This window comes from Belonocnema kinseyi, chromosome 10, assembly GCF_010883055.1.
Source record: "Belonocnema kinseyi isolate 2016_QV_RU_SX_M_011 chromosome 10, B_treatae_v1, whole genome shotgun sequence".
NCBI classification, from domain to species: Eukaryota; Metazoa; Arthropoda; class Insecta; order Hymenoptera; family Cynipidae; genus Belonocnema; species Belonocnema kinseyi.
Genome location: NC_046666.1, coordinates 84,006,545 through 84,018,640, shown reverse-complemented (window position 1 = coordinate 84,018,640; position 12,096 = coordinate 84,006,545). Strand labels below are relative to the sequence as shown.

The 12,096-nt window shown below is 33.6% G+C and overlaps 1 protein-coding gene across 1 annotated transcript in view; it reads left to right on the top strand.

The window, feature by feature from the left end:
* Positions 1-248: 248 nt before the first annotated feature.
* Positions 249-12,096, top strand: part of LOC117181236 (chymotrypsin-1-like) — a 17,624-nt gene continuing 5,776 nt past the window's right edge. Inside the window, exons 1-4 of the mRNA XM_033373800.1 lie at positions 249-289; positions 3,816-3,966; positions 8,367-8,616; positions 10,094-10,231. Coding sequence (XP_033229691.1) covers positions 265-289; positions 3,816-3,966; positions 8,367-8,616; positions 10,094-10,231 — 564 coding nt within the window. The 5' untranslated portion in view covers positions 249-264. The remainder of the gene's footprint in view (positions 290-3,815; positions 3,967-8,366; positions 8,617-10,093; positions 10,232-12,096) is intronic.

The window sequence follows — 12,096 nt, the reverse complement described above, 5'->3', positions numbered from 1 at the left end:
AGTTTGGATTTAAGTTAACAGTATAAACCACCATTTATATTTAAGTTTCACAACAAAGACATAAATATATTTTATAACCATTTCAGTTTAATCCGCATTTTGTACAGTATTACATCAACAATTCGATTGTCTCAAGTATGTCTGCTATTGCAAGTGTAAAAATTTCCAGCTGGTTGGGGCATTATAAAAAGAGCAGGTATTAGTAAATAACTTTCGCTAAGACTAATCTCAGTCACCATGCAGCTTTTCGTCGGTTTAATACTCATGGTTTCCGTGCTTGGCTCCTATGGTGAGTTTTTCGAAAATTATTTGCAATTTATCTAATATTAAGCTTATGTGTTAAAAATACTTCGAAAGACTTCAAACGTAAATGAAGATCATTATTATTCTACCTCAATACTGTGAGTAAACTTTCCTCTACTTCAATTCCAAACCATTTGATACATTTTACGGTGGGTAGAATTTATAGACGTTATTAATCTAGAAAGGTATCCTGAATTGGAAAAATTGATTAATTCGAAGTCAAAGGCTCATTAATGGATTTCAAAAAGATCCATGTTTACTTTGATTGAACTCCTGATTGAACATCAGGACGATATTTATTTTGTTTTTGAATTTTATTGGTGGAAAAGGTACTCATAGAAAATCGCAGTTACGTGTTTATAAATATTATTTCCAAATGTGTATTAGTGTTTACAGAATTCTAAGAACAACAACATAACTAGGGTTATTATAAAATAAAAAGATTTATTATTCATTTCAAATAAAGAAAAATAATTATTTTGGACTCTACATTAAATGAATATGATCCAAATAAAAAAAAACCATGACTGAGCGCGGTTGATATCGTTTTTAAATTAATCCATTACTTTTAGTTCAACTGAATATAAGACTTCCCAATTATTAACCTGACGGAAAAATATGTTATTTTTTATGTACATGAATAAGCCTAATTGCCTACTATAATTAAATTTTACCTTTGATTTCGAATCTTATAATGAATACGGAATTTTTTAAATAGATTTCTTACATGCATTCTAGAAAACTCACTATTCTTCTATATAGATATACATTATACATATAGATAAGAACAAAGAACAAGCAAAATTAAATGTTGAAGCATACTTAAAGTGTGTAATACGTAGTATTATAATTATAACTCTTTCTTAGATTTTGCGTAGAAGCCGTTGAATGAGTTTCAATTGGTGTAACTATATTGAGCAACTAAATAAGGATCGGATATAGGCGCAGACTGGAATTTACTATTCATAAAATAGTATAACATAGAACCCTTGATTTTCCGTCCCATTTATAAGTTTTTCAAAATTAATAGCAGTTTTAACGGGCATAAAGTTAGAATTCTGATTTTATTTTTGTTCATATTTGTTAGATGCGAATTGTAAAATCTTTCAGGCCGAAGATTTCTTCTTTAAACATGCAGTTTTCCTTTCCGCCCCTTAATTTTAATATAAAAATTAAGTTGATCAGTATGCCAGTTATTCCCGTGTGGCAAAATGTTCTGGCGCTGGCCTCGCCCAGACCAGACCGAATCGTTTGCAGTATTGGCGCTGACCAGACAGCCTGGCCTGGGTCCGGCAAAAATTTTACGTTTTTTCTGGCTAGTCCCAGGCCAGACTGTCTAGTCATTCGCTAGTTATTGGTTGGTCAGTCGCGAGTTATTGGCTGGCTGGCAGTTGGTGACACTTGATCGACAAAAACTGTCAAAGTCTCAGAGAGGTCAGAGTCAAAACATAACTGTTACTTCAAATTCTGACGTTATCTAGCAAGATGTCTGCACGCCGATAGCCAATAAGTAAATTCCAATAGCTCCAGAAAAAGCTTAATTTTTTCATGAATTGAAAAAAACACATTTTTCTGTGTGGAAAAATGTCCGGGCAGTCTGGTTACAGATCTGCCCCAGGTCTGGGATTTATCTAGACTTTCTAGTCTGGAAGAACTGATCTGGCTCAAGTCTGACGCCAGACTGGTTCAGGTTTGACCGTATCTAGACCGCCTAGTCCGGACGATCTGTTCTGGCCCAGGCTTAGCACTGGTCAGCCTGCCAAGAACGAAAAAAATCAAAGTTCCATCAGCGAATTTGTTTAACATACTTCACAAATACTACAGGATGTCTAAAATGATGTAAAATTAAAAATTCATAATATAAAAATAAGCCTTTTTTCTATCACCTTGACAGCCGGGCCTACTCCACGTCTGGCGCTGATCAGCGAGCCAAAAGAAAAAAAATCTTAAGTTCCATCACCAAATTTTTTTTGGATGTATTTTGAAAAAGTTAGAGGGTGTCTAAAATAACGGAAAATAAGAAATTCAAACTATGAAAACACGACTTTTTTCTTATCGCCTTGACAGTCTGGTCTGGTCCAGGACTGGCGTTGATCACCGAGCAAAGAAAAAAATTTAAGTTCGATACAGTAATTTTTGTCTTTTACTTCAAAAGGTGACAGAGCCTATAATGAAATTTTTTCAACTAAAAATGTTTAAAGTGAAGTTTTTGTATCCAAGTCATTAAAACAATCAAGTTTTCCCAAGTAATTGTAATTCATTGCGTAGCCCTCGGCGTGCAGACATTTTGCCAGTTGACATCACAACTTGAAGTATTCTGACAATGCTTGGCTCCGACCTCTCGGAAACAGTGCTAGTACCAGATATTTATTAAGTTATTAAATAAATAGTATATACTAACCTACTTTTTATCTATTATAAAAGAGTAGCTATTAGAATCGATAATTTAATTTATTGATTTTATTGATGGCAGTATATTTTTTACTCAAAATTGGAATTTTTACTGATTATATCAAACATGTATATTATATATTTTTATAGGAAATCATGTTTTGCTTTTTGAGCTCATTCTCAAAGCGGATCCTCTAAACATGGACGATATGATTCTCAACGATAAAACATTAATCGATCAGCCATTAACTAGTGGCTGACGAGCCAATAACTCGAGGCTAACCAGCCTATAAGTAGCGGCTGAGCTGCCCCTGTCTAGCGGCTGACCAGACCTTAAGATTTTGTTTTTTCTTGGTTTGCTGATCAACGCCAGATCTGGGCCGGCCGGTCCTTCCTCACCAAACTTACAATTGTTGATCTTGTCTAGCTGACCAGCACCGAACCTGGGACAGGTCAGTCTGGCAAGGTGAAAATAAAATTAACTCTTGTTTCGATTGTGCAAGTTTCTTATTTTCCAGACCTTCCAGACTAGACGGTCTAGATAAGATCAGGCCTGAGCCAGACTAGTATCAGACCTGGGCCAGATCAGATTTTGAAAATCCAGACCTGGGCCAGATCTTTAAATAGACTGCCAGGGCACTTTTTCACATTTGTCGATTGACTTAAAAGAAAAAAGAAATTGAGTTGCACTTAGGAAGGTATTGACATAATAGTTCCATTCTAATGTCAATTTTATCCCTGATATGCAAGCTTATATTTTGAACTAAATTTTTCACAACGAAAACTCCAAATTCCCACTTTGCAAACATTTTTAACAGTTGTTTCTAATTTTGCATTTTTCTGAGTCACTACATATTAATCAGATATTTTATGAAAATCGTAAACCAGTGGCGCTGGAACGAAATTTATTTTTGGGGTGGCAAGCTCTCTTTCTATCGTATATGGTAGACAAGGGTGCATTCAGATTTTTCCGAGGGCAAAAAGCATTAGTTGCCCCCCCCCCTCCAACCAAAATTTGAAGGGGAAGCTAACCCCCTGTCCCTTCCTGTTCTGGCGCCCCTGCCGTAAACTTTTATCAATGAGGTAATACTTGTTTTTTAAAAATGTATTCCATTCTGAAGCCCGGGACGCTATTCGCATAGTTGGGGGATCAGATGCACCAGATGGTCTATTTCCATACCAAGTCTCTCTGAGACGAAAAGGACGACATTTCTGTGGAGGTTCAATTTTAAATAAACGCTGGATCTTAACCGCAGCCCATTGTCTGAACGGGTAAGTAATTTTGCATTCAACTTGAATTGTCATAAATCGTTATTGCTTTTTTCCCTTAGTATCATTATTTTGTATTATCGCTCATGTTTGAAGTTTTAAAAGAACGGTTGCTATTGTGCCTCTTTTTGAAATAAATAATATTGGAAACTAAGTAAGTAGTAATGGAATAATTGACCTACATAAGTTGTACTATATATAGTACAAAGGTAGAACGGCATGAGGGATTAACACACACTTATTCGATTGTTCAAGAGAGACAAAACAACATTTCGTAAAAAGAAAAAGAAAAATTCACTAAAGAGATATTTTAGCGTTTAATCAAAATGAAAAAAAAATGTTTTGAAACAAGTACCGAATAATCGGACGAAAGATTGTATATGTTTTGTAACCTGGACACGCGTTTACACTACTTTGGGCGGTGATTGAAAATTGATCTTTCCAATTAATTAAAAAATGAGAAACTAATTTTTAAATTATTTGTTAATAAATATATAAAAAAAAGTTGTATTGAAAAGTTATACAATTCCGAAAAATAGAGGAGACTTTTTTTGATAATATTAGCCTTTTTTGCAATTATTTGAAAGAACGTAGAAGTCGAACCTGATGTTATAAATAATTTTAATATATAACTGAAATTAAAGGCGGTAACGAAGCTCTACTGTACAAGAATTTTGCTTTCGTATTCTGGATCAGTGATTAAAAAATCAGCACGGAGAAAAATAAATGTTCAAACGTAACATCTAGATATTAAGGGGCTTCCTCAGGCTAGATTTTCAGTCCATGTATTACATATGGCATTTTTTCTCCTACAATTATGAATTGATTGATGTCATATTTTAACCACATAATCTAAATGGCTGAATACAGTCCCTCAAAGAGGGGTTTTTTGAAAAATGGTCTGGTTGTTGTTTTTTTCCTAATTAATGGAAAATATGATGCATTGTATGCACCTGGAAAGGAGCAAACAGCCACCATGAGTGTACGTAAGTGTAATTTAAATTGAGTGCCTGCCATGCCTCACTCAACCTTCCTATCGTTAGAAAATTAGAGTCAGTGAATAGAAATTGAAATTATTACAACATTAAGAAATTTAATTTTAATATGCGGCATTAGGTTCATTACACAATGCCGAGACAATTAAAAAAAGATAGAAGAAAATCGGTTAATCCGTTTAATTTCTGTTGAGATATTTCGGAATTTTGTATAACTTTCTCCTCTCTTCTCAGATTCTACGAAAAAATGCTAAAGATAATACTTAAGGGTTATAGAATTCGCAACCTATTCTTCAGCAATTCGTTTTCAAAAAATCTCCAACGAAAACTCTGCAATCATAGACATTCATAATTTTCTCTCTTTTTTCTTGAATCTTTGTTTCAACTACAACTGCTTGCTTCACAATGAATTTGCTGTTTCTCACATTTGATAAACTATTTTGTTGGAAATAAGATAGTTACATTATTAACTAAAGAGAATAATTATCAACTAACCGGGTGGAACTCAAAACATGAGTTTTCTACAAAACAGTCCCACATTTAACCAAAAAGATAATATGCTGACCAAGAAGACTAATTTATTACGAAAATGTCAAATTTGGGATAAAGAGTTTAAGATTCTATACCGAAAAACCATAAATTTTCAACTAAGAAGATTAAATTTCTATAAAAAATATGCAAATTCCACAAAAAGTGGAATAATTTAAATTTTAGTTAAATATGTAAATTTTTTAATTAAATGATAAATATAAATGTATTTGTGAATTTAATAATAAAATAAATGCTTTCACGATGATTCATTCTGAAAAAAAATATTTCGTGTTCTAATCGTGTAAAAAACTACTACCCGAAAACAAATTATACGATTGGAGCCCAAATTATCTATTTATAAATTTATTGATAGATATACATAAGTTTTCAACATTAAACGATAAATTTGTAAACAAAATTAGAACAGTTACATTTGATGTTAAATAAATAAATTTAAAACACCAACAAAAATACACTTTTAAGGAAAGACTTAAGTTTTTAACCAAATAAATAAATTTGTAATCAAATAGTTGAATTTTCAATACAAAAATGATACATTTTCATGAAAATACATCAGTTTTCAACTTTAAAAACTACATTTCTAACTAATGATAGAAGTTAGATTTTCTGTTTAATAAATTAATCTTTGCCTACAATGATGACGTTTCAGCTAATCAGATTATTTTTCTATCAAAAAGACGAATTTTCAAGAACATGGTTAAATTATCATCTAAAACAAATATATATAGTTCGAAATGCATGTGCTTTGTTGAAAATTTGTCTTTTTTGGTAGTAAATTTATATACTTGATTTAAAAAATCTTTGTAGTTGAACTTATGTATCTTTTTCTTTGAAAATTTAACTATATTTGGTTGAATTTTGAACTCTTGTTAAAATAAATTTGGTTTTATGAAGATTCCTTTTTTTTGCTGAATTCGAAAATATATAAAATTCAGAAGAAATAAGAATATTGGGTAGCAAATAAACCTTTTTGTTGAAAATTCATGCTTTTGATTCATAATGGAACTATTTTGGTAGGAAATTCAACTATTTAGTTAGAAGTTAACATATCACATTTTTAGTTCATATTTTTAGCTATTTGATTAAATGTGGGACTGTTTCGTTGAAAATTCATATTTTCAGCTACATTCGTTTAGTTGATAATTATTCTGTCCGGTTATAAATGTAACTACCTTGTTGAAAACAAAATAGTGCATTAATACTTAACAACAGCACTTTTATTGCGAAGAAAGCAGTTGTATCCGAAACAAAGATTCAAGAAAAAAGAGAGACAAATTATGGAAATCTATGATTGCGGAGTTTTCGCTTGAAAATTTTATAAAAGGAATTGCTGAAGAAAAGGCTGCTAATTACATACCCCTCAAGCGTAATCTTTCGCATTTATTGTCGTAGAATCTGAGAAGAAAGGAGAAAGTTATACAAAATTCCGAAAACTCTCAACAGAAATAAAACAGACCGATTTTCTTCTTTTTTTAATCGGCTCGTCATTGCGTAGTGAACCTAATGCAGCATACTAAAATAAAATTCCTTAATGTTTTAATAACTTCAATTTCTCTCGACCAACTCTAATTTTCTAACAATAGGAAGGTTAAGTGAGGCATGCCAGGCACTTAATCTAAATTACACTCACGTACACTCGCGGTGGCTGTTTGCTCCTTACCAGGCGCATACAACGCATCATATTTCCAATTAATTAGAAGAAAAAAAACAATATCCAGACCTTTTTTTGAAAAACCCCTCTTTGAGGGATCTTATTTAGCCATATAGATTATGTAAGAGATTATTGATCATAGATTATAGATTATTACAGAAGAAAATTTGTCAATTGTAATAGATGGAATAAAAACCAATCCTGAGGAAGCGCCTTAAGGGTTAACATATTTTATGTTTAACTATAGGGCAGCTATCTAGATGTTCAACGTCAGGATCTGTAGATATTAAGAAGTCAGATGTTATTCTGTAAAATCCAAAATGTTCAACTCAAATATCCGAGATATAACATGTATGGTTATATCAAATAACGGTTGTAAATATTTAAGGTGCTTACTTGTCTCTGCTAATTTAAGGAATTAATTGATCATTTATTTGTGAATTTAAAATTAAACTTTAATGTTCGTACATGAACGAAAAACAGATAGAGGGTATGAAATATAGATCAGATGATACATTCAGCCAAGTTAAGGTTATGTCGTTATCCAACTTTAATTCAAGATAGCTAATTTTGAGTCTTTGCAACTGTTAAAAAATGATGGTGTTCCATAATTGTAATATCCAAAATATATATTCGTCAAATATATAGTCGTGAAATTCCAATTTGTGATGCGCATGCCCTCAGCCGATTTTAACACCTGAATGTGTTTCAGTTTAACATAACAATATTTTTACGCCTAATATGCCAAAAAGGTAGCAGATATTTGGCATGGATACAGCATATTAGGCGGTACAATCTTACATTTTTGAACATCTAAATTTAAACATTTATCTTTCTCCGTGCGGGAAAAACATCTTTTTTTCTTAGTATACGTTAATACATTTTTTTCGCGGTTTCCGGATTTTTTGTCGTAAAAAAACGAGTTGTAAGGAAATACTGTTGTAAATGTGTGTACTTAAATTATCCGGAATTTTCTATACATAATAATCTGATTTTCGGAAAAATCTGGGTTAATCCTTTATTTTGTGCCACCGTTCGGTTCCAAACGATTAGTGAAATAATTAGGAGGCAAAAATATTAATAAATGCACCGTTTATTTTAATTTGAACTTTACTAATTAAAATTAGTGTCTGGCTGAAAATCAGTTTATGTTGAAAAAGGTAGTAAAAGTAAAATTACTTTTTAATTATATATAAACCCTACAGGCGATTTGCAAGTAGCATTAGCGTCAAAGCTGGAACAACTGACTTAGACGGTTACGGTGATATCTACGTAGGAGAGTTAAAAGTCATTCATGAAGATTACGACACATTTGAACACGAAAATGATATTGGTTTACTGAAAGTGAGATCAGATATTATTTTCAACGACGACGTACAACCAATCAATGTAGCATCTTCTGATTCTTACGGAGAAGGTCATACGGCGACACTAACAGGATGGGGAAGAACTTCCGTAAGAAAATTACAAACTAGCCGGGATAGAAACATTTTTGTATGTGATTAATGAAGAAAAACATCTGGGAAGTCGTATGGAAGTCATCTCTTATAGCACATTCGTTTATCCTGCACTGGTGTACTCCAAGAGGACTCCGATCGCTCCGGCTTACTTCTTCTTACTTCTTCCTTCTTACTCCGACCTGCGTCGGTGCAGATTGGAGTGCACCAGTGCAGGATAACCGAATACGCTATTAGATATTATAGTAAAAGTATGATCAATAAAACGATCCCATTATTTATTTATATTTGAATGACGCATGGTGGATATATAGCTCAAATATAGCTGAAGTATAACGATGTATGATTGAAGCATAGAAAAAGTATTGCTAAAGTATATCCGACCAGTATAGCTACAATATAATTTAGTCATAAATAATGTATAGCTGATGTTCAGTCAAAGTATAGTCTAAATATATACCTTAAGTATAGCTTAAGAATGTTTAATTATATCTCAGATGGTATAAAATATATTGGAAAAGTGTGGCTATAGTAGTTAGAGCCGTATTATTGATGATGGAAATTAATTCTACGTTCGAAATGCATGAAAATAGAGATCCAGAATGAGGATTTTCAACAATATCCAAAAATATTGTTTGTAACTACGGAAATAAGTAATGTGCAAATAAGTCAAATGATTAATATAACATAAATTCTTGAAATTTACGTTGTGAAAAATGTAAGATTTCACCTGAGTAACAGTTTCATTAAATATGTTTATACTAATATTACTATGTTTAGGTATCAAAAATTCTAGATCTCTTATCATATATCATATAAAAATCATATACGTTTTTAATTTTAAATCCTATTGCTCTGATGATTCTTCATAAACCTCAAGAACTTAAAGTTTATCTAAATTTCACCCTGAAGTAGATTTCGTGAAGAAAAATTGATATTAATATTTTTAGAGCTTCAAGATCTCAAAGATTTTATTAATCCGATTTTGCGTGACACTTACGAAAAATATGTGAAACCTATTTTTCTCACTATATAACTTAAATCGCGAACTTTTTAAATTTTCCTACGAGCTGTCATTTATGATACAATATGATCTATTCCGTTGCCAGAATATTTTGAAAAAAACATGAGTGCCATTCTATGTGGGATACTTTATCTATACTTAAGTATAAATGATGTATACGATACACTTAAGTATAGATAAAGTGTATCCCATACTTCAACTATACTTTAGTTATACTTTATCTACACAATTTCAATATAATTCAAGTATGTGATTGTCTCATTTAACATACATTTTTTGTGCGTTGGATAGTCCATGACTGATCTCTTCCATACTTATGATTTTTACTAGTAATACTTATTCACTAGTAATTTTGTTGCCTCACAATTAAAACAAAAATAAAATTCTCCTAAATTGTTAATAAAGCCGAGAACGCCAGTAAAACTTACACATTACAATGTCGATTTTCCAGGTTCTTAGTAAAACTCCCACTCAACTTCAAGTGATCAAGCTGAATATTATTTCAACGCCTAAGTGCAAAAAGAAAATCAAGAAAGTCAAAGATACGCACATTTGCACACTAAATAATAAAGGAGAAGGTGCTTGTTTCGTACGTATAAATCCTACTATAATAATAATAATAATAATAATAATAATAATAATAATAATAATAATAATAATGTGGCTCAAGAGCCTCGGTGGCTCAAGAGCCTCGGTAGCTCAGTTGGTTAGATACTTGGACTTCACCTCAGAGGTCCGGGGTTCGATCCCTGAGCCGGTACCTCTTGAAATTTTTCAATGTACCTTTACCGAGGTTCTGGTGGTACGGAACCCACCTTAAGCTGTAGGTCCCCCCATCGTGTACTTGACTGCAACCCAGTCCGTCAATGATGGGGTAAAAACCAGACTTTGTGCAATATGTCTGAGCAGACTGCTCTCATCAGATCACTTGATTCCATTATAAAAATGCGTCCGTGACTGATGATATATACCGGGAGAGCCCCGTGCAAAATGATCAAATAAAAATCCAACTCTAACCAAAAATGCCTTCGACATATTGGGCAGTATAAGCCTGTGACAACATTTCGCCACAGAAATGTTTTTTCTCACGTGGCTCAGTTGGTTAGATACTTGGACTTCACCTCAGAGGTCCGGGGTTCGATCCCGGAGCCGGTACCTCTGGAAATTTTTCAATGTACCTCTACCGAGGTTCTGGTGGTACGGAACCCACCCTAAGCTGTAGGTCCCTCCATCGTGTACTAGACTGCAACCCAGTCCGTCAATTATGGGGTAAGAACCAGGCTTTGTCCAATATGTCTGAGCAGACTGCTCTCATCAGATCACTTGATTCCATTATAAAAATGCGTCCGTGACTGATGATACATACCGGGAGAGCCCCGTGCAAAATGATCAAATAAAAATCCAACTCTAACCAAAAATGCCTTTGACATATTGGGCAGTATAAGCCTGTGACAACATTTCGCCACAGAAATGTTTTTTCTCACGTGGCTCAGTTGGTTAGACACTTGGACTTCACCTCAGAGGTCCGGGGTTCGATCCCTGAGCCGGTACCTCTGGAAATTTTTCAATGTACCTTTACCGAGGTTCTGGTGGTTCGGAACCCACCCTAGACTGTAGGTCCCTCCATCGTGTACTTGACTGCAACCCAGTCCGTCAATTATGGGGTAAAAACTAGGCTTTGCCCAATATGTCTGGGCAGACTGCTCTCATCAGATCACTTGATTGCATTATAAAAATGCGTCCGTGACTAATGATATATGCCGAGAGAGCCCCGTGCAAACTGATCAAATAAAAATCCAACTATGACCAAAAATGCCTTCGACATATTGGGCAGTATAAGCCTGTGACAACATTTTGCCACAGAAATGTTTTTTTAATAATAATAAAAATAATGATAATAATGATGATGATATATATATACAGTCTGTCAAGTTAAAGCGTGGGTGGCTTTACTCGCAGTCGGTAAGGTGTATCGACATGATTTTGGTGTCAAAATATTAAGAAGAGCTCCCTCTTTCATGCTTTTTGATTTAACATTCAGTTTGCTTTCAATTCTCATCTTGTTACCACGTTACAAAAAATGAGTTCCGTATACGCTTCGCGCTTCGAGGCTGTGTTCCTTTGTTCCCACCCAAAAGGTCCCAAATTGTCTCACAATCAAGCTGCAAAGTACAAGGGAAAATCATCGCCGTTCATCACATGAAACTATAAGAACTCATCTTCGTGCAAATGATGTAAAGTTTCGCCCTACAATGAAAAAAACCATTGCTTGGTGAAAAGCACATCGAAAAGCGACTTGCCTGGGCCCAGGAAAATGTTGATCGAGATTGGGACGAGGCAATATTCACCGAAGAGGCTTCTGTTTGGTGTTACGTGACGTCATCACATGCCTGGACACATTCAACCTCAAGATTAGTGCAGCGGACTGTAAAACATCCGGTAAAAGTGCATCTC